At 38.6% G+C, this 24,230-nt stretch overlaps 1 protein-coding gene across 1 annotated transcript; it reads right to left on the reverse strand.

The window, feature by feature from the left end:
- Positions 1-530: 530 nt before the first annotated feature.
- Positions 531-23,824, reverse strand: CHMP1A (charged multivesicular body protein 1A; the record flags this gene model as incomplete). The annotated part of the gene is given in 6 exon segments (NM_001159423.1): positions 531-552; positions 1,551-1,738; positions 16,275-16,403; positions 16,871-17,017; positions 17,227-17,304; positions 23,805-23,824. Coding segments are annotated over 6 exon segments (584 nt in total), but the record flags the coding sequence as incomplete, so codon positions are not given.
- Between the last annotated feature and the right edge of the window lie 406 nt (positions 23,825-24,230).

A 24,230-nucleotide genomic window follows, 5' to 3' on the forward strand; every position in this document is an offset into this window, starting at 1 on the left:
CAATATTATATGGAAATAGGACCCAGACATGCAATATACTGGAAATGAAGCAATACCTAAGAGCCTAACCACCTAAAATCCCTAAGATAACCAAGTAGTGTTGCATTAAAATCAAGTCAATCTTCTTTTAAGTGTACAGAAAAGAAGCAGATTCCTTTGGAGACGTCAGAATCCAGGCAGCACTGCCTGACCTCCACCAAGAGCAGAGCTGATAACACAAAAGCTGAAGTGATGCAGTGACTTCTTCTTCCCTGTCAACACTTTGGGGGAGGTCCATTGGCATAGAAACAAGGTACAAATGGATCATATGAGTTCGCACCCCACACATGGATCCACACCCAGAGGAAAGGGGAAATTCCAATGCCATCGGAGATTGGTAGGGCAAAGGGTAACAGTGGAAGGAGTTGTTGGCTGCTTGTCTTTGCAGAGGTTGTGGAAGGGTAGGGGGAATGGAGGATACAGCTTCCCTCACACTCCTTTCCAGTGCGTGATCAGTGCAGGGAAAGCAGTCCATCAGGCTGAGGTATAGTTTAATTCCGCAAGGCCGCCAACCTGGGAAAAAAAAGAGGTTCCTCTTTATATGTAGACCCATCAAAGAAATATCTTTGCAACCGTCACCTTAATTTCAAAGATCCAAAGCTCATTCTAGGAAATAATGACCAGGCAACTGGATTAGAAAGAGGTAACCACTTACTACTCTTCTGCCTTGGAACCAATATATGGTATTGACTCCAAGACGGAACATAAGGGTTTAAAAAAAAAGGAAGAGGTAACCAAATAAACTAGGAGCAGGAACCTGGCAAAGTGGGTTTATCTGATGACCAGAAATACATTTGGTCTGTCCCCTTGAATTCTGCTCCCTGTTTGATATATGCAGGTGAATGCAGAAAGAAATGGCAAAGTGGAAAAAAGAATGTAATCAAGAACCAAGTCCTCTCAGGGTAAATGTTCAGCTGTCATTTAGTTGAGTAAATTCAAGATCACATGGCTCAAAGATACTATAAAATAGCATAGGTATCATTTCCTCATAGGTTAAGAAGTCTACTTCTCCTTGTTCTGGAAGCTTTCTCTAATTACTCTAGCATTCTCCCATCTAGGCTACTTACAAAGTAATCAAATGATCTTAATAACATCAAAGGATAATAGAAGCTTGTATTTTCCCTGCTGTACTGCACATGCGGGGAGGTGGACATCTTATCCCTTTCATATATGCCCGAGTTGTCTAGCACAGGGTCAATGATCTGCCTCTGCAAACAAATACTTGCCATTTCTATTCTGTGACTAATGGTCCTTCACCAAGACAGCTAAAACAGGCCATGATCTTGTGGATGTCTGAGCTTTCAGCAATAAGACCTTCCAAGTGGTCTTCTAATTTATCCATAGCCTAGGAACTGAACCCAAGGGACATTCTCCAAAGAGAGCACAACTCCAGTATCTTGCTGCCCAAATGAATAACTAAAATGATCCCACAAAAAAATTTCCAGAATCTACAGGAAGTTGGGGCAGGGGATAAGGAAGGGAAAGAGAGTAAGAAAATTAGGAAAACATACCTTCGAGATAGTTGATCTTCCTGGCTCCTCACAGAGCTCTCTCCTACAGCAGAGGCCCCTTCAGGAAGCTGACTAAGCTGGTCCATGACCTCCAGGCCATTTTCCTCAGCAATCTGCACAATAAGGCTATCCACCTGTTCCTGAGGTGTGGTCAGTGTGGTAGCTGAGCTCATTGAATCCTCCATTACCTAAAGAATGGAGAAAATCAAATGTTGTCTCAAGCAAAATTTAACAAAGGACAAATAGGCAACTCTCCAAGTAAGGTACCATTTATTAACAGAGCACCAGTCATGTTAGTAAATGGGTCTAATAGTCTGCTTCCATTTGTGTCAAAAGATCTGGAGAGAGGACTCATTGGACTTTTTAACCCTATGTGTGTCTTTCTTCTGATTGGCCTGACTGGATAGCCTTTTTGTACTTCCCCTGGCAAATATAAGGCAATCCTGATTAAAGGACATTTTAATGAGGAGGAGGGTCAATAGTTCTCAGCTCCTCCCTATTCTTCAAGGTTGGGGAAGACGCCAAATCCTATCTGCAGCTAGGGAAAGCAGGCTGGCTTTCAGATTTCAGATCACACCCCTAACACTCAAGGGACACTTGCTGCTCCAAGAGACATAGCTACCTCCAACAATCTTGGCCAGAAAAACATAGGCCATTTCAATCAGGATTTTACTGGCTTAATCTTCCTCCTTTGTAAACCAGTTCACCCCCAAATTTGGTCAGAAGAGGAAAGGACACAAGAATCATCCTCTAGGAAAGGCCCAGCTCCATCTGGCTTCTATATGCGCAGTAAACAAAAGCAAGCAGTCCCTGCCCAGGCAGATGCATTGTACCGTACCCCATTTCTCTGAAGAGGATCTGAGGAAATAGATGGATTCACAGAAAGATGTTGTTTATTAAATAATATGACAAAATATTAATTTTCCTCACTGGCAAAAAACAGGAAGGATTCTATTACACTGAAGGCATAGAATCTGGACCTTAAAAAGTATCCAATTCAAACTCATTTTATATAGACAGCAGCTAAGAAGAAAGATCATATTCTCTGCTCATCCACACATCAAGAACTCTGTCCTCATCTAACTTACCTCTCAAAACTTCACTGCATCATATACATTTGCTTCAGGCTCTAAGGAAAAGGTAAATCTCCTTGTCAATATCAACTCTTTTACTCAGATCTTTGATACCATCTCCTTACCTACTCCAACCTCTCCCCCCCCACTAATATTCCTTTGTGCTGAATTATTATTCATCTTTTGCTCACTAAGTGTAGACATCTCCTAAGTTTCCATCCTGGACCTTTCTCTCTCCACAATTGCTCTCTTCATTAGTTCCTATGGGTTAAATTATCACCCTTATGCAATGACTCCCAAATCCATATTTCCAGTTCTAAAGGTTAGAAAGCTACACTTCAGTGTCCCATTGGCAACTTAAAACTTGAGTATATCCAAAATGGAGTTATACTTCTGCTAAACTCACCCTTACTTCCACCTTCTCCTTCTATTAAAAACACTATTATTCTTTTAGTCGCCCAGGCTGACAATCATTCTTGATTATTCCTTCTACCTCATTTCCCAGTCAATCAGCTATCAAGACTTATTGATCTTACTCCCAATATCATCCCTCATTTTCTCTTTTCTCTTCTTGGGTTTTCTACCATGGTTTAGACCTTTGTCATCCCTCACCCTCTAAAACAGCTTCTTAACTGGTTTTACTGCTTCTAGTCTCTCCCTTCTCCAATCCATCCTCTAATCAGTCACTAAAATTATCTATAATGGCTGAATCATTCTCAGTGGCTCCCTACTGACTCTATGATAAAACAGAAAGCTCTCAGTCTGATATTTAAAACATTACCAAATCTAACTCCATTTATCTTTCCAAATTTATCTCACATCACTCTCCATGATACTCTCCATTGTAGATACACCAGTCATTCTTTAATTTAACTCCAATTGGCTAGCCCTTACCACTCTTTCTCGTGTCCTGGAACCAATATTTAGTAATAATTCTAAGACAAAAGATAAAGCTTTTAAAATGTTTAAATAAATTAAATTAAAAAAAAATAAATGTATGCACCTGAAATGAACTCTCCTCCCCACACCTACACCTTCCCACTCCCCCACCCCCATCTCACCAATTTCCTTTAAGGATCAGGTTCAAGAGTCACTTCCTAAGTAAAGACTCTCACCTCTCGACAGATTGTCCCTCAATCATCTTGTACTGTTATCTATATACTGTAAGGGTTAAATGGTAGGAGTTGGACAAAAGTAAGGAGAGCAGTTAAATAAAATACTTAGTTTAATTTGAGAAGCGGTACAGATAGAAATAGAAAAACAGGAAAGAAAGATTATTATTCTAATACCCTATGACTATACCTAAATTTCTAATACTATCTAAAGTTTCTAAAACCCTACTTCTGTGTTCTGAAGACAGGTTCTTCTTACCTGGCAAGACCAGGCCTATCTAACCTACACTATCTAAAATTTACTTACTAACTACCTATCTTCCTACATAATCAGATATTCACCATCCACAAACTCCTTCAATCCGTTTCTATCACTCAGTTGTCAGTAGTCAACTGCCAGTAGCAGAGACAGGCCTCCTGCTCTCTTGAGATCCAGAGGCAAAAGGATCCCAACTGCTAGTGCTCCTTCCTTATCTCTCCCCTTGTCTCCCTGATAACGGAATCTTCAGCTCTGCTCACTGACCCCTGTCAGTTCTGCTTTACTTAGAAATCTTGCTCTCTTGCCTCTTAAAGAGACAGAGGGAGAGATTAGGAAAATCCTTTTAACATATCCCCCAGAGATCCTTTGGGAGACTAGTCGACCTAATGGATGTTTCAAACATAACTATCTTACATTCTATATCCCTAGTCAAAGTTGCCTATACTATTAATTCTTTCTAATAGAGAACTATACTAATATGAGAAACAGGGAGAAATAAAGACTTTGAAAGGAAGAAAGCAAGTCTCAAATTACTAATTACAAATAATTAGTTACAAAATTATAACTAGTTACAAAAAACAAAATCCTGACTAAACAGAAATAAGAACCTAGGGGGAAGCTGGGTAGCTCAGTGGATTGAGAGCCAGGCCTAGAGACGGAAGGTCCTAGGTTCAAATCTGGTCTCAGACACTTCCCAGCTGTGTGACCCTGGGCAAGTCACTTAACCCCCATTGCCTAGCCCTTACCACTCTTCTGCCTTGGCAGAAGGTAAGGGTTTAAAAAAAAAATAGAAAGAAAGAAGAACCTAAAGATTTTAACCCAAATTCAACTTATAATTATGTACAAAAAAATATACAAAAATATTTGTAATGTCCAGTCTTTGGCATTGTAATGAAATCTATTTGCAGATGTTCAAAAGGTGTGTAAGTCAAAAGATTTTCTGCAAAAAGCGGAAAAGGTTATATGCTTGGCAGGTTCAGTAGGCTACACACACTTTAGAGGCGGTTAGTTTTGCCAAGGGCTATACATACTTTTTTCACAAAGTCTATGATGTCTTGGGTTCCAAAATGACCACTTTTATGGATAGATTGACAGATTTGATGATAAAAAATTCTAGGGAGTAATGGTTTTCCTTCAGATACCACTCATACACCATTAATCTCTTTTGTCTTGCAGTTTTGTTTCTTTTTTTTAATTTCTTTTTCATTATATGAAAGGGCTAAATCTGAGTCTGTGATAATTGCCAAATTTAAGATTCAGGGCCTTCTATAGCAGCAAGTTTTGTGGCAGCATCTGCCCATGGTTTCCTCTAGAGACAGGGTTAGTTCCACCTATATAGGCAGAGCAATGTACAACAGTCAGGGTTTCAGGTAGTTAGAGAGCAGAAAGAACCTCATTGATGATTTTAGCATTTGCGATAGTTTTGCCAGCTGTTAAAAATCTCCCATTATGGGGGGGGGGGGGAGGAGGGGGGCAGCTGGGTAGCTCAATGGATTAAGAACCAGGCCTAGAGACAGAAGGTCCTAGGTTCAAATCTGGCCTCAGACACTTCCCAGCTGTGTGACCCTGGGTGGAAATCACTTAACCCCCATTGCCTAGCCCTTACCACTCTTCTGCCAGAAGGTAAGGGTTGAAAAAAAAAATCTCCATTGAAGCCAAAGTGTACCAACAGCATGACATATTCCAAAGGCATATTTCAAGTCAGTGTTGACTGTTGTTTCTTGTCTCTTGAGATTACACAGGCATGTTTCAAAACTACTAATTCTGTACCTTGAGCACTTATGGTAGTGAAGCTGACCACAGAGTCACAAATTCTGTGACAACAGCTGCTCCAGTGTAATGTATACTAATCCTCATAAAGGAAGAACCATCTGTAAACAAAACTAGGTCTGCATTTTCCAAAGGAGTGTGTAGGTGATTATCACGAGGTTTTTCTGCCATGGACACTAATGATTCACAACTATGCAATGGTTCTCCTGTGATTGGTAAATCTGGAATCAAGGTGGCAGGGTTGAGTGTTGTGCAGCATTTTAAAGTGATGTTTTCACTGCCTAATAAAGTTATTTCATATCCTGTAAGTCTTTGTTCAGAGAATGCCTGTGTTCTATGCCTTAGCAGCAATGCTTCAACTTCACGAGGATACATTATCATTAGTGGGTAATCCAATACTAAATCCACAGATTTTGTTACTAGTGTGAATCTTAAAAATTCTCAGACCCTACTTCAGGACACTTGGTTAAGACCATTCCCCATTTTAAACAATGAAGGGACTTAGTCAGGAATGTGAGAACTCTACTCCACCCATACTTAAGCATACTTTAGGGGAAGATAAAGTTGTAAACTCTTTACTGAACAATGAAAAAGTACTTAACTCATACTTATAGTAAAGCAAAAACCTTAAGCTAATTCTATTTTTAGATCTAATACAAAAAGGTGCTAAGTACCTATGAAGGTCAAATTAATCACTAAAAGGTCAAGCCACTTGCAAACTTGCAAGGGGCAAAGAGGTGTTGTAACAGTCCACACCTGTGTATGCACAAGGGAAATAATTTATCTGTAAGGATTGTCTTAGGAAAGCCCATGTCCTGCGCATAGCAAAAAAGGCATTGACCTTTGATCCCAGCATTTCTAAGGTTTAGGCACGAACTCAGGTTTCTTTGTGCTCACCTGGCTGAGATAAACTACGCCTCTGCCTTGTCATAATTTGCAACTGAACCAATGGCAATCCACTGTGTATTCATTAATATGTATTACATACATTTGCATCTCAATACCAATAAATATGAGCGGAGCACAGCAAGCCGGCCCTTATTACCTTTCACCTGTCTCTGTCTTTCCTGGAGCTTGGCCTCTGGTCAAGAATCAGCTTCTCTCATGGAATTTCCTTTATTTCTGTGAATCACCTCTCTTTCTTAATCTCCTACCCTCTAGCCGGAATGATCCATGATTAGAGTCCTCGGCTCTAAGGGATTGTGGCTTTTCTCTCAGCTAATCTCTAAACTCATTGCTTACTCTGTGTGTTGATTTAAAGTTACCTAACTGTTTCATGTCTTTGTGAAAGTTAAGTAGCTGGAGCTTGATCTGTGTAGCTCGATTATTAAAAATATTGTGTGGGTGTCTGCCTCCTTCTTATCCATCCCCTTGGCTTCCGTCCCTTTCCCCTCCAAGGTCAACCTTCTATCTTTCCTTCCCTGTGAGGGCTGCGGGCAAGCCCCCCCAACAGGTATGAACTTACTCAGAAGTTTTAGTCTACTCAGGTGTGAATTACTCAAAAGTTTAGTCTACTCAGGTGTGAATTAAGAATGGTCATTCCTTTGGAAAACATCTACTGTGATTGGTAGATGTGAGAACTTATGGGAAGTGACATAGGAGAAAATTCTCTTTAAAAGGAACTCTCTCTGAGAAAAATGGGTGGCTGGCTGAAAATTCAGTTTGCCAAAGCTGAATTGGAGCTCGGACTAGTTGGAGTAGCTGGGTCTCTCTGAACACTAGAATCTTGCTTGGGACAAATCTTGTGGTGAGTGGATTAAAGACTGACTGATCTCTCTTAGGGCTTGGGCCAAGGCTGGCCTAGGCTGCCCTGGGCTGGCCTACCCCTTTTCTCATTATTTCCTCTTACTCTCTCTCTCCCTTTCATTAATTCCTTAATTTGTATTAATTAAAATCTCCATAAAAACCCAGCTGACTTGGGTATATTTCATATTTGGGAATTTTTCCCTGGAAACCACTTTATATTTGATTTAACTCAAGACAATATCTTGAAACCAAATTTCCGAGGTCACAGTTTATGCCAAATCTCTCTTTTAAATGTTACACTAGCAAAGATGGTCCAGCTACACCTCTAAGACATGGTGGTGTTCCTGAAGCTATTGGGTCTAGTTGAGCCAAATAATATGCAATTGAATGTTGAACAGTTCCTAAAGCTTGTTTTAAAACACCTGAAGCTACTTCTTTCCATTCATGTACATGAAGAGTGAATTTTTTTTTGTAACCTGGATGCCTAGAGCAAGGGCAGACAGGATAGCCTGTTTTAATTTAGTAAGCACTGCTAGGTATTCTACATCCAACCTAAGTGGTTTAGTGATTGCATCTTTTGTCAATGTTATAAGGGGTTTGGTGATTTCCCCTAGCAAAGAATCCAATGCCTGCAAAATTCTGTTGTTCACAAAATTGCTCTCAATTGTCTTTTAATGGATGGAGCACTCAAGTTTTGGTTACCTTCAATATGCTTAGGGGAAATGAAATGGGTATCATCAGCTAAAACAAATCCTAAATACTCCACTTTGGGGAGACACCATTGAACTTTTGCCTTTGAGATCTTGTGTTCTCTCATATAATTCCAACAGGAGATATTTGCTATCTTCTTGGCATGCTGTGACATTTGGTGAGACTATAAGGATGATATTAGAAAATAAGTGTTGTTTTATTAGTTTAGAGATAAATAGAGTGGCTGGCTTGAGAAAGAATTGGTGTTTGAGGCAAAGCTGAGAGAGCATGTCAATTTCAAATGCTGAAAGTTATAACCATTTTTCTGTTTCAGTTGCTCTTGCTGGCAGTTGGGAGTTGGTCTCTGGCAGTTGGCAGAGACAACACACTCACAGAGACTCTCTCCCAGGCCTGAAGGAGGTAACACCTTTGCCTCTCTCTCTGTCTGAGGGAAAGATCTGAAGGAGTTCAATGTTTTCCTTTCCCAACTTGGGAAACACAATTGAATATCTATAGATTATCTATATAGATCTATAGATATAATATCTATAGATTGTTTAACTCTGAGAAGACCAAAGAAAAACATGATCTTTGGTCTGAACTCTGAGTCTGTTAAGTCTGAGTCTTAACATGATTCTTGTTGAGACTCAACCAGCTAACTTTTGTTATTTTATAACTGTAAGGCAAAGTTAAGAATTATAAGGATAATAGTGGTAATTTTATTTAAAATAGTATAAATTCGGGTTAGTCAGATCAGGGAAGATTAGTGTAGCCTGTGAAAAACAGGAGAAGCACTTCCTTATGGAACCAGGGAGTTTATTTGAATGGAATCCCTTAGAATTAGAAATTCTTATTATCCTTATATATTTCAATAAATATTTTATTTTTTATAAGTCTCTTTATTATCCTTGCACCTGGCCCTGAAGGTAAGTTCACATTTGAACTTCACTTTATCACTGAAGATACTTTTGATTACATCTATCAAAAGTATATGAACAGTTTTGAACCTGCATTGGCATAGTTATCTATTTTTATAACTCGCCATTATTATTTTTACAAGGCCAAGAACAAATTAACTAAAGTGTATTTTCAGGAATCTTCATGAATTGGTATTTTTAAAAAAAGGAGGAACACAAATCTATTACTGTGAAATAGCAGTGCTAGGAATAGAGGAAAAAATGGTTGATGAACTTGGAACAACAGGGTGTCTTTTGATGACATGATTATTAACAGCCCTTAAATCTGTGAATCTTAAAATTTCTCAGACTTCTGAATCTTGAAAATTCTCAGACTCTACCTTAGAACATTTGGTTAGGACCATTCCCCATTTTAAAACAATGAAGGGACTTTGGTCAGGAATGTGGGAACTCTAACATTACTCCACCCATACTTAGGCATACTTTAGGGGAAGATAAAGTTGTAAAATCCTGATTGAACAATAAAAAGTCCCCAATCCATACTTAAAGTGAAGCAAGAACCCTTAAGCTAGGTCTATTTTTAGATCTAATACAAAGAGGTGCTAAGTACCTATGAAGATCAAATTAATCAGGCAACTTGCAAAGGACAAGATTAGTCTACTTGGGTGTGAATTACTCAAAAGTTTTAGTCTACTCAGGTGTGAATTAAGAATGGTCATTCCTTTGGAAAATGTCTACTGTGATTGGTAGTCGTAGAAATTTAGGGGAGGTGACAGAGGAGAAAATTTTCTTTAAAAGGAAGGAGGGGAGGGCTCTGGAATTAATTCAGCTTTGATAGCTGAGTTGGAGCTCGGACTAGTTGGAGTAGCTGGATCTCTCTGAACACTGGAATTTTGCTTGGAAGGATCTTGTGGTGAGTTGATAAAAGACTGACTAGTCTCTCTCTTAATGCTCAGGCCTAGGCCATGATGGCCTAGGCTGTTCATACTATATTTCTCCTATTCTCTCTCCTTTTCCTTAATTCCTTTATTTGTATTAATTAAAATATCCATAAAAACCCAGCTGACTTGGGTATTTCATATTTGAGAATTTTTCCCATGGCGACCACTTTATTTTTAATATAAAACCAAGACACTAAAAATTATCTTTACAGTTTTGGATATTCAGAGTCTTGAAACCATATTTTCACGGTCACAGTTTATGGCAATCACTCTTGGCTGTAACAGTTTATGGCGACCACGAAGGGACCCGCACCCTCAATCTTCTGATGAAATCTCTTTCCTTTCTCTCTTTATTACTTGCATTGTCAGTCAGTTTTTTTAAACATGCTAACTCGGCTTCAAAACACAGCTGCAAGAGCGGGTGAGTAAAAAACATTTTTGATTTCTCCTTAAATTAAATAGAATACAGCTGTTTTAAATCTTAGCAACAGGGCCATAAGGTCCTGACTAGGAGAGCTGTTTCTAAATCCCATTCCTTTAGGGAACAACTGCCTAAATTAGGATTAAGGGAAACCTGGGAAAAGTTTTGGCCTTGTCCTGCTTCCCATGTGTTTATTTTAGAAATATGTGGATATAGCCAGTTCACAACTTACTTAACAACTGGCTATTCACTCCATGACCAACCTTGTAAAATTCGCATTCTTTGCCTCTCTGAAATTTCTCATACTATGGGGCTTATGGCAAAGTATAATCAACACACTACTCCCCCTTGGGATTTTGATTGTTATAGCTGTAATATTGTATTTCCTTACAAAACCCACTTCTCAGTCAAACCAACCGAGTGTTCCTCCTACTACTCAACAAAATGCAGAACTAAATACTCGGCTTGAGCTTATAGAGGAAAGGGAGATTGTAGCTTTTATGAGAAACATTAAGAGAGTTAAGAACATTATCAGAATCTCTGTCCCACCCTGCTCTGGAAACTAACCCTCCTAACCAACCCACCCCTCCTCCTGCCCCTCGGCCTCAGGAAACCCTACTTCTAACCAACCTACTCCTCTCCCTGCCCATGCTTCCCATCCCACACCCTCCACTCTGAGTTCACAACCTGCCCATGCTTCCAATCCCATACCGCTCCACTCCACTCACACCCCACCCATGCTTCTGACCCTACCACCTCCACCCTGAGTTCACACCCCACCCGTACTGATCATTCTAATGCTTCACACCCTACTCATTCCTCCAACCTTAACACCTCTGTATCCTTTCACCCTTCTTCCTTTGCCCCTCCTTCCCACTCTGCCCAATTCAATTCCCATATCCCTCCTACCTCTGATCTTTCTGGCACTATGGGACAACAACAAACCCTCTCCCTCAATGTGCCCAACCCTTCTTTTTCTCATACCTACCCTATTGAGAATAGATTAAGAAGCCTAGAAACAGGAGTACCAAATAATTCAGATAGGTTTTTCCTTTAAGGGAAGTACCCACTGTTAATAAAAAAGGAAACTTGGTATCTGTAAGACATCATACACCTTTTAGCCCTGAAGATTTAAATAAATTGAAGGAAGATATGCCATCATTTGAGGAAGAACCAATAGTAATTATAAAAAAATTAGAGAACATATTCAGAACTTTTGACCCTACTTGGATGGATGTTGAGAATTTATTAGAGACATTTTTAACAAAAAGAGAAAAAAAATATCATCTCTCTAGCTAATCAGAAGCGAGGTAGAAAAGGACGTTATTGGCCAACTGAAGATCCACATTGGAACCCCAATGTTGAACTAGATCACACAAAACTCAACCAGGCCAGAGAAGCATTATTGACAGCCATGAGAGCTTGCTCTGATAGACCTGAAAAATGGTCAAAATTTGAAAGTACTTGACAAGATATTGATGAAACCCCCTCCCAGTTTATGGACAGACTTATTGACATAGGAAATACATATATGGACCTTGATTTATCCAGAGAAAGGGACATTAGGCAAATACGTAGGTAATTCATTGAGAATTGTTGTTCAGTGGTAAAAGACTACTTTAAAACTAGCTGTCCTAATTGGGACCCTATGGACCTTGAAGAATTGAGGAGAGTAGCAACCTATGTTTATAAGGGTCATGTAAAAAGACCTGAGGAACACAATACACAATTAGTAGAAGACATAAGAAAGAAATTGAAATGTTAAAGAGACAATTGAAAAATAAGGGAGAGACCATAGCCCCTTTGCGGGAATTCACAAATAAATCAGTAACCTGCCACTTCTGTGAGAAGAAGGGCCACAGAATGATAGAATGTAGAACTTTTCTTAAGATGATCAGAAGGAATACACAGTTTAATAACAACTATAGAAATAATAACTATAGAAATGATGGTGATAATCATAGAAACCAGAATTTTAGAAATTTTGGATATAACTATGACTATCAAAATAAGAACTTTAGAAACCAAAATTATAGAAATAGGAATTGGGAAAATAATGACAGTGATCCAAATGAAGAAAATTATAATGACCAACAACAATATATAAGAAATGGTGCTCATCCAAAAAATACTCAAGGTGCTAATGTCCCTCAGGAGGGTGCCCTTCAGGGGGGTGCCCAAGGAACATCCCAAATAAAATGAAGGTGGTTCTTCTTAGACTCTATTGATTTTATTGATATTAACTAACCTTTTTCAGTTTTGTATCCCCTCCAAATAGTAGGAAATGATTGAGCAGATGCTGCTGCAGAGCTAGCAGCCATAGAAGGACCTGAATTAATTTTAACATTAACAACCACTGATGATTTAAATTTATCACTTTCCTATAATGAAAAGGAAGTGAAAAAATGGAAACAAAAATTCAAAGCAAAACAGATTAATGGAGTATGGGTGTCATCTGAAGGAAAACCCCTGCTCCCTAGAAGTTTCTATCACCAAATTTGCCAATCCATACATAAAAATGGTCACTTTGGTACCCAGGGCATCGTGGACTCTGTAAAGAGAGTATGGATAGCCCTTGGTATAACTACTATAGCCTCTAAAGTATGTTCAGCCTGCTCTTCCTGCCAAGCATATAACCAACATGTGTTTTGTTATAAAGCCTTTGGTGGACGTCCTCTGGCTTACACACCTTTTGAACATCTACAGATAGATTTCATAACAATGCCAAATGGACATTATAAATTTTGTCTAGTCATTGTAGATCAACTGACCAGATGGCCAGAAGCATTTCCTGCTACCCAAGCCACAGCAGATTTTGTTGCTAAAATACTTTTAAAAAGAAATTTTATTACTCACTTTGGTCTACCAGCACGTATTGATTCAGATAGAGGAAGTCATTTTACTGATTCTGTCCTAAATCAGATATATTCTTGCTTGGGAATAACTCCCAAATTTCATGTTCCATATCACCCCCAGAGCTCAGGCCAAGTGGAAAGAATGAACAAAGAACTTAAAACTATTATTGGAAAATTATGCACTGAGACACATTTAAAATGGCCTGAAATTCTCCCTCTGGCCCTATTTTATCTGAGAGGCAGGCTTAGAGGAGACCTACATATCTCACCATTTGAAATGCTTTTTGGACATCCGCCTATACAGTTTAAACCTTTTTCCCCTGCATATACATAACTAGTAGGGGGAGATACTACTATTGCTTCCTATATACAAGAGTTACAGCACAAACTACGTGAACTTCATGAATCCGGAGCTGCAGTACAAGCCGGACCCCTAGACTTTTCTCTTCATGACCTGAACCCAGGAGATAAAGTGTATATTAAGAATTTCAAGCGTACTGGAGCAACTCAGCCTTCCTGGGAAGGACCATTCCAAATATGATTAACTATTCCAACATCTATAAAGGTTGGAGAGAAGGACTCTTGGATTCATTGCTCACATGTGAAGAAAGCATCTTCTGTTGGGACTGATTGACTGTATTCTATTATATGCATTGGAGATAATAATCCATTGACAAGTGGATGCTGTTTTTCGAGAACACATCCTGATTTTTTCCCCTTATTTTTATTATTGTTTTTCTCATTTCTTGTACTAAAGGTACATACAATTAATATTATATTTTTACAGTAATACAAGTTTAACATATACATATATATTTGCTATAATGTCAATGCATACCCAAAAGCTTTAAACTAAGGGAACCTGCCATTTATTGATAAAATATCATGGGACTGTGATTAATGTTTGTGTCTGATTCTAGAAAATGGGATAAAAACAAGGAGCACAGACTTAACCTGAAAAGTGCCAAAAAGAGCACACAGGTCAAAATGAAAACAATCCATGTGGGATTGATGACCTTCTATGCCAATATTGAAGGAGTTGAAATTAGTGAGACTCGAGGCTGTGATGCTTGACATATGTTAAGTCATAGGACTTCCTTGTATCTGCACTTTTTGCGAAGTACTCATACAAGTACAAAATTTGACTATCATGCTGGCTCCCTATTATCCCTGAGAATGTCAAAAATCAGACGAGGGAATGACACTTCCCTATCAAAATAGAATTCGAATTCTTTTCTTCTTATATTATGGCAATTTCCTATAGTCTTGGCTGAAAATGGATAAGTGAAATATTATTGCATTCTGTCCTACAGACTCGTAGGATAGAAATTACTTTAAATTGGACCTATACAAGGGCCTATTTTGAATTTTCTTTTCTTATGCTTTTGATTATTTTTCTCTTCTTTTAATAATTGACCCATATACCCCCATAACTCAACATTGCATCCTGAGCTGAACTGGATTTTTTTTTTAACACCTACTTTAGGGGGGGATTGTATTTTAATTTAAAATCCAATATTTTTTATTTTGTTTGAGATTGTATTTTTATAGAAATCCAAGATTTTGAATTTTTGTTCGAGAAAAGATCTTCAAGGAAGAAGCGTGCTAACTCCTAAATCCAGAGAATGAACTATTGCAGAAAGATGCCAAAAAACCCACACTACATCAAGAAGATCAAGAAGGAACTTTGGGTGTGGTTGATTGAACTGAAGTTTGATTGAACATTTATTGTAAATGTACACAGTCCCATGTTTAATTGTCAAAATTTCTCACACTTCTACCTTTTGCCTATTCTTGAAAAGTAGGGATAGTAAGAAGTGAGGAACAGAAGATTAACAGATTAATTGAACCCCTACCTGGCTTGCCAGTATTATAAGAGTTAAACGGTAGGAGTTTGACAAAAGTGAGGAGAGCAGCTGAATAAAACACTTAGTTTAATTTGAGAAGTACAGATAGAAATAGAAAAAGAGGAAAAGAAAGATTATATTATTCTAATACTCTATGACTATACCTAAATTCCTAATACTATCAAAAATTTCTAAAACCCTACTTCTGTCTTCTGAGGACAGATTCTTCTTGCCTGGCAAGACCAGGCCTTTCTAACCTATACTATCCAAAATTTATTCACTAACTACCTATCTTCCTAAATAATCAGACATTCACCACCCATGAACTCCTTTGATCCATTTCTACCATTCAACTGCCAGTAGCAGAAATAGACCTGCTCTCTTGAGATCCAGAGGCAAAAGGGCTAACTTCCAACCTCTAGTCGTAGAGACAGACCTCTTGCTCTCTCAAGATCCAGAAACAAAAAGGCCCCAACTGCCAATGTTCCTTCCTTATCTCTCTCCTTGTCTCCTTGGTAACAGAATCTTCAGCTCTGGCTCATTGACCCATCAGTTCTGCTCTACTTAGAAATCCTGTTCTCTTGCCTCTTAAAGAGACAGAAGGAGAGAGTTAGAAAATCCCTTTAACAATACACATAGCATGACCCTCTGCAGAATGTAAGCTCCTCAGAAGAAAGTGAACCCAAAAGAGTAATAGGCACAATGAAAATCACAAAGTGCCAACAGATGTCAGTCATTGCACACACCAAAGGCCACTATATCCATTTAGTTTTGCTTGGTGGTTTTTCTTTGTTAAAAAGGATGGTGGTCCATGGTAGTAGCACTTGAGGAGAAATGGGAGATATACCATGATAGGATCCTAGCAGAAAATCACTATACTACATTAATAAATTTTTTTTAAAGACAGTAAGCTCCTTAAGGGCGGGTCTTTTGTTTTTTCCTCTGTAACCTGGGGCCTCCTGTTTACTAAATACTTATTGACTCACTATAGTTTGCTGTTTCCACAATACTAACCCCTGTCCCCTCTCCACAGGGCTGCCTCCATCAACAACCACCCACAGATATACATTTGAATGCAGTGTAAGTTACCTACCGAAGTATGAACATCCAGATTCTGAACCTGCTGCTCAAACTTGTCCATTACGGCAGATACCTTCTGCAGGTCCATGGTATTGAGGGCTTTGTCCAGGGCCTTCGTCACCTGAGCCATGTTCTTAGTCACCTAAAATAGGGAGTAGGTGAAGGGAGGATGCCAGAGAAAGGAAAAGATTAAAACCATGAAATGGGAAAGGACTGATTCTCTGAACTTGCTAGTGTAGCATTCACTGAATTAAAGGGAAGAACTGGGTCCTTCCTATCTCCATACTGATCTAACACAGTTAAAAGGTGAGCTCGTATGAACCCTGGGGCCTAGAGGAGCATAAATATTCCTATATCCAGATGTCCAAGCCTTAATAATTAGGCCTGGAGGCATTAAGGACATGTCAGGACTTCAATAAAGCTGCACATCCGATGTAATTTTTATAGCCCACATTAGCACTTAACACAATGCCTTGTATAGAGTAGTTACTAAAGAAACTTTATACATGAAAAAATTAATGCAAAGAGATCTTGAGCAAAAAGATGGTTTGATAAAAGCTAATGTTGCATTAATAGAAGCCCAGCAGCCAGAAAACAGCAGTCATTTACCCCCTTCATGGTCACGGCAGTCTGGACTTTGGAGGCTACTGCATCTACACGGGAAGACATCCGAAGCCAGTTCAAGCCCTCGTTCTTTTTACGGATTGCATTCTCAGCATAGACCCTAGCACACTCCACATTTTTCTGCTGAAGAGCCTACAACAACAAACAGAAATGTTAACTAAAAGCAACTGGATGGATTTATGTTTTACAACATTTTCTTCTAACTTCCTTCAGTCTCTTAATCTTAATTCTTCAGGCTTCTATATGTCCAGGATGAGCATTACCAAAGATATGAGATCAGACAGAGTTGTTTTTTTTTTTTAATGTAGTCCCTAAATTCAGCAGGATTGATAATCACCTACCTTCTTGACTTTGGCTTGCTCAGCCTTAGAATCCTTCTCAGCCTTTTTGGCCAACTTCTCCAACTGTTTTGCTGTGAACTAAAAAGAAATAAAAATATACTTAGCAGTAACTAGAGAAACAGTAGAGCCAAGGGCTCTCTCAGGTTTTAAATCTCCCTTCACTACAGATAAATGCATCCAAAGAACTAGTACTCATTAGTTATGACCCTAGGGTACTCTGTATTGTTAGCTGCCTCTGGGGATCCTTGCTACCTAACATTTCTCAGTTACTACCATGTGATAGACACTATAAAAGAAGAGCCAAGATGCCTATAGGGTGTTATTCTTCTTTCTATATTGATGGCAGGCAGGTTACCAGGAACCATAATTCTACATTTTCTCTTTTGAACTATTAGTCACACCCCCTCTTCCAAGCTAAGTCACAAGAGAGATCTGAGAAAATCTGACTTTTTGTTCTTATCTTAAAGAATATGCAATGACAGAGGTGGAGAGGTGGCTTAATGGATAGCCAGGCCTGGAGACAGGAGGTCCCGAGTTCCAATACAGCCTCAGATACCTCCTAGCTGGGCAACTCTGGGCAAGTCACTTAATCCACCCTTGCCTAGTCCTTACTGCTCTTCTGCCTTCGAACCAATACAGAATATAGATTCTAAGAACAAAAGTAAGGGTTTTAAAACACATGCAAAGACAGAAGTTCTCAGAACATAGAAGTAAATAAAGAACTTCTATTAAGTTTAGAAAATCAGAATAATCAACCATTTTCTTCAATGTATTCTATCCATAAATTCTCAAACTTAACTCTCAATTGTAAAAGGGAAAAGTTATAAGAAGCAATTCACATTAAAATTTTCTAAAACTATAAACGGTTTTCCATTTTTAAAACAGAATAAATGAGGGCCATATTCTATCCAAGAGCTCTTCATCTTGGTGTAGGATGGAACCACGTTGTGAAGGTTTAAAATACCAGTATTATAGTTGTTCTGTGATTCTAGAGGTAACAGAGTCACTGGAGTGTATTAAGTAGGGAAAGGAGTGGCATGATCAAATCTGCGCCTTAGGAAAATTGTTTGGACAGCTAAGTGTAGAAGAGATCTAAAGAGAGAAAGAGAAGAAGCAGGAATACCAATTAGGATGCTACTGTAATAGTCGAGGAAAGGCCTAAACCCTTAAGGGGGTAGCTATATGAGTGAAGAGAAAGACATTGATGAAATATAGCAACTGAATGCATTTAGGGGATAAAAGAACATGAGGAATCAAGGATACCCTTATCACTGTGCTACTTAGCTTCCACGAATTCCTTTCCTGCTTCTTGTCTTTAGAGTATCAGGCCTGGAGTCAGGAGGATTTGAGTTCTAATCTGGCCTCAAACACTTCTTAGCTGTGTGATACCAGGCAAGTCACTTAACCCTGTCTAGCCCTTATGTCTTAGAATTATTACTAAAACAGAGAGTAAGGGTTTTAAAACCCTTAAAAAACCCTTAAAAATTAATAATTATGGCTAGTAAAAGCAATAAAGGTAAACTAAGGTATATTTTCCAAGAATAATCAGTTTATTAACAGTGACTGTTAATAACTGTTAACAAAGGAAGTTAGACTGGTCACCTCAGTAAGGCCAGTGACCTCAATAAGGCAGGGAAAGGAATTCCTCTTTATTGGCATTCAGGAAAGGAGAGGGTATGGGCAGCTAAGGAACAATACAATTAGCTATACTGGGGGGTTGGAATTCAGATTTGGTTAATAATACCCCTTTTTCTGACAATTAAAGAATGCCAATTGTTTTATGGGACTTACCTACCTCTTATAATCTTGGCTAGGAGACCAGAATCACTGTTTGCTCTCTACCCCTAATTGTACAAAGAGAGGAAAGATCAGAAGATTTATCTTTTGGGAAGGAATGGAACTACAACAAGCAGATATCCCAGAGCCTAAATGCATGAGTGATAACATTTCTCTTCAACTATGCCTTTAAACTAACTAGAGGAGGGGCAACAGAATTCATGAGTTTAACTCCAGAACTGAGAAATGTGACTTGATAAAATGGGGAATAGGATCAATTCCAGAACAGAATCAATATAGTAGAAATTAGAAGTAATATCAATTGTTCTCTTTTCACATAATAAAGTTTTTAAATATAAGAATGAAGTGAGATCTTTGGATACAGTGGGGAAAAAGTAAAATGGTATTCAAAACTACATTGATTGCCACTTACCAATATCATAGGTCTGTAAATAATCCATGGAAGTTTTATTAAATAAGAATGTGAATTTCCTTGTTTTCAATTCCTTCTCCAGTTAACAGTATAGAAGTGAATCAAAATGAATCACTGTAAATTGTTCTTTATGGAAGATAAGTGCTTTAAAAAAAAAAAAACCTTACCATCCATCTTAAAATCAATATTGTGTATTGGTTCCAAGGCAAAAGATCAATAAGGGCAAGGCAAGGGATTTAAGTGACCTGTCCAGGGTCACATAGCTAGGAAGTATATGAAGCCAGATTCTAGGCCTGGCTTTCAATCCAGTGAGCAACCTAGCTGCCCCTAAGTACTTCTTAAAATAGCAAACACCTACCAGGACTCTATATTAATGCTTTCTGATGCCTTAACAGGAGCTGTCAACATACAAAAAATGATGATTAAAGAACTTCTACACAGATCATTTTCTGTGGCACTGCCCCTTCCTAGAAGTTTTAGGAGTCTTGAACTGCTTGCAAAGGATAAGAGCAAGTGGGCAGGGACTTAAAATAACATCAAGTTCCAGGCACTGCCAGTTCATGGTTAAAAAAATAAAAGACCTCAGGCTCACAAAAATCAATAAATAAACTCCACCTTCAGAATACATACACAACCCACAATTTCCATCCATTATCACCAAAGACAAATTTGATGGCGCTATCCATGGCCTGTTGCTTATCAAACCACCTTCCACACATTGCCCTCAGAAGGCAAGTTGCCCTTTTGTAACATTCTCCCTCCAACTATTTCATCCCCCCTACAACACTTTGTTTTCTGTTTTATGTATTTTTTGCTCTTGGTCCTCTGTTGATCAAGACTATACTTGATGTTCATTTTAAACAGATTTTACCAGTGAAAATGTTGGATGATAACAAAAGGAGAACATAAAATAAGACTTGCTCAGGACTCCAGTGCTACATAGAGTATTTCCTCTAATTTCACCTTGTAATAAAGCAAGCCATTAGTTCTTCATAGATTAGAAGAGAAAGGTTCCTTAGAAATTCTCATACAACTACTTCATTTAAGAAATGGGAAAAGTGAAGATCAAACAGGTAAAATATGTCCCCTCAAGTATTACCAACTTAGTAGTGTAAAAAAGTTAAAATTATGGCTGAGACCAAATGTAATAATATTTTTGGTCACCAAGGATTTTATTTATAAAATCCTAATGAACACCCAAGTCAGCTGGGAATTTTATGTAGATTTAATTGATAGTGGAGGAGATTAAGGAGAAGGAAGAAGGAAAGGAGTAGGTTCCTCCCCCCTCCCCCCGCTGCCTGGCTAGTACCAAGCAGGGAGATTAGGAGATAAAATTTTGGAGTATGAAGAAGGAAAGAGTCAGGCTTGAACTCCAAAAGGGTAAGGGCTAAGCCAAGATGCCTGAACCTGAAATCAGCTCTAGGGCAAAACTCACCACCAAACCCAGAAAATAGCTGCTACCATGCTAAGATGTCAGAACGCTTAGCACGCTGCCAGCCAGAGTCGTCTCTCCGGGGAAAGAGGAAGAGAGAGGAAGTGGTGTGCCTTATGTGGACAGTTTTACGTCACTTTTCTGCATTTCATCTGTACCAATGATTGCTTAGCTTGACTTAGGACAGCCCAGGGGCCTGTCCATTTTTTTGTACCTCTGTTGAAGGCCATTTCCTCAGATAATTAAATCCTAAGTTTGATGCAGACCTTCCTAATCTTGTTAAACTAAGGAGGGTGGGGAAAATGTGGACTTCCCAAGACCTGATTCTATTATTCCAAGTATCTCTATTGTTATTGATCAAGAAATAGCTAAATCAGATCTTCTAGAGAATGGTCTGATTAGGGTGGAATAGTTTTAAAATTCACAGTGGCGGAGCTGAGAACAGAGCTCAGGCCTCATGGCTTGACATCCCAGGCTCTTCCCACTCCATTGCATTGCTTCAATTGATAGATACTGTATAATTTTCATAAAATCCAAGACTTAAACATTTTTTGAGACATTTCAGGAAAAGAAGCTCTTTTAACTCTTTGAATCAAGAAAGTGAACTGTTTGAAGAAAGTGCCATAAAGAAACCTACAATGCATCATAAGATTCAGAATGAACTTTGGAATATAATTGATTGAACTGAAGAAGGTGGAACACATTTATTTTGAATGTAAACTCTTAAGCCAAAAGGGATTGCCCCCCATCTGGCTTTTTGTCAATGTGCCTAACAAACATTGGCTTTGAGCTCTCTCTTCTATTTCCCTCTTATCTCCAACTACTGTAGTTTCCTCTTAGAAAGTGCAATATTGTATGTACCTTTAGCTAGAAGATCTTTAGAGGTATAAGCTAGTTGTGTTAAATGATTCATTAGGGAGACAAGTATCCCAAAGAATCACAGGGGGAGATTGTGAAGATAAGATTAACTCTCCCCCCTTGTCTATTTTTAGCTAATCAAATCAAAAACTTAAAGTACCCCTACTTACCATTAAGTTTGAGAGTTAAGGCCACTGTTCCCCCTTGAGCAGTTAGGCAAATTGAAAGACTACCATTGGTTTCTGTGAAGGAGGAGTGGAAAAAAGTAATACTCATTCCCTTCCTGGCATTTGGAGAGATTGGTTCCAGAGATCCCTGCCTTGGCTTAGAGGAGACCTTTTCCCTGGATCCTACATTGGCTTGCTGGGTGAGTGGCTGAGATTCCTGCCTTGGCTTTGGAGGAGGCTGCATTGATGGAACTCTGGGGGAAGACACCACCAGGACTTCTGGCTGAGGGTTACTGGGAAATCCATGTGGGGGCAAGAGACATGGGGAAGCCCCTGTGGGGCTGAGCCTCACTTCACCAGAGAAGGGCTGGTAGGCTTTTTAAAATCTGTCTCTTTAGCTACATTTTTCTATCTCTTTGTAAATAAAGCTGCTAAAAGTCATTTTGATTTAAGCTATAATATTTTAAATTCAGCAACCAAAATATTACTTTATAACTATCATATTGAGCATAAAAATCTAAATTTAAACTCTTACAGTACAAAGACCACTCTCTGGGTGACCCTTTTTGAAGTTCCTATTTTTGGATGCTAAATATTTTTAAAGGATCCATTATCAACCTCCAGGCTTCTAGAGTCTATGCTTTTAGACTATAGTTTCCAAGACTATATAAAAAAATTTCTGAATGAGTATCTCAAAATCTTGTTTCAAGGATAATGTCCATGGCCTGGTCTCACTGCAAAAGTATCCCAGAGGGCCAAAAACATAATTTTACACTAGTTTCTAAAGTGTTCATCACAGTGCTTAGCACATACTAAGTATTTAACACCGGATATCTTATCTTGCCTTGCTTATTTTGTTTAAGTGTGTGAATAACTATAAAATCTGGACCAACTACATATCAAATGTACATATACATTTATTCATTCATTTTGAAGGTGATGAGCAATTGATCACAGAGAATATCATTAACCCTGAACAATCTTTTTAACCCTTAAAACCAATACTAAGTATCAGTTCTAAGGCAGCAGAGTACTAAGGGTTAGGCAACTGGGATTAAGTGATTTGCCCAGGGTCCCACAGGAAGTATCTGATGCCAGATCTGAACCCAGAACATCCTTCTCTAGGCCTGGTTCTATATCCACTGAGCCATCTAACTGCCCCTTAACCCTGAATAATCTTGAAGTAATCTCAGAATTTTAATTAATCTGGGGGCAGCCAAACTAACTCAATAGCTACTTGAATCCAGGGTTAATTAGCAGCAAATGCCTGGATAAGACAACAAAGAAAGGGCAGAGATCTATCTTGCTATTGTTCCCTTCTTTTCCCTGTATCTGCTCCCTAGTCCAAATATCACATTGTATTTCTGAGAGTATTTGGCTGATTAGGTGTGCAAATGTAGTGATAGCTCCAGTAAGTTTTAGCTCAAAAGGTAATATAAGACGGAGATGATCTCCAAGTGGCCTGATAGGTATATAATCAGAGAGACTTAAAGCAAATATGTAGTTTAGCTAAGAAAACCAAAATTCCAGGGGAAGGAAAGCCTTAGCTATCATAAAATCTCTCTTTGAAATGTGATATTAATGGATTTGAGACTGCCTTTTAGAAGCTGAGAGGCAAATGAAAGGCTAAATATCGCATTCAAGATATGTTTCTTAAAGATAAGATGCTCAAATCTTTTCTTTAAGTCAAGCTGACCTGCCTTTTGCTCAGCTCCAGACAAGAAAAGGAATAAAGCCATCAAGCCAACAAAGAATCCCTTCCTTCAGTCTAGTCAGCAGCATAACAGTTTGACTTTGCCAGAGCATCACACAAACTTATCTGTGTTACAAGTAAGTGACATCTACATTATGAATCATCACTTACTAATTACTAAGACAAAGTTAAGGAGGGCAAAGTCCTTTTAGTACATACCTTCAACTGGAACAGGGTATCTGTAAAGAGAAAAGATATAGTTTAAAGATTTTAGAAGTGATTAAATTAAAAGATTACAAACGGGTTTCTATATCCAAGAAAGGATGCTTACTGGTACTAACAGAACTAAAATAAGGGGCTCGGTCAATCAATATGCTGAAAAGAATTCCAAAGTTATAACTAGAAGGAACTTGACAAAAATCATCTAGTTCACTAGATGACTTCCCTCCCTTACAAATGACGAAAAGCCCAGAGGTGTGAAATTATTTATCCCAGGTCACCAAGGTATTAAGTACCACATTAGGTGTTGTCTTATGGGACATTCCAAGAAGCAGGATTTTCTTACTCTTCTACAGTTAGTTAAAAGAAAATGCTGAGTATCTCACTGGCTTCAGATTTTTCTTTCAAATTTTCCAATCAAAGGAA

The sequence above is a fragment of the Monodelphis domestica genome, chromosome 1, assembly GCF_027887165.1.
Source record: "Monodelphis domestica isolate mMonDom1 chromosome 1, mMonDom1.pri, whole genome shotgun sequence".
NCBI classification, from domain to species: domain Eukaryota; kingdom Metazoa; phylum Chordata; class Mammalia; order Didelphimorphia; family Didelphidae; genus Monodelphis; species Monodelphis domestica.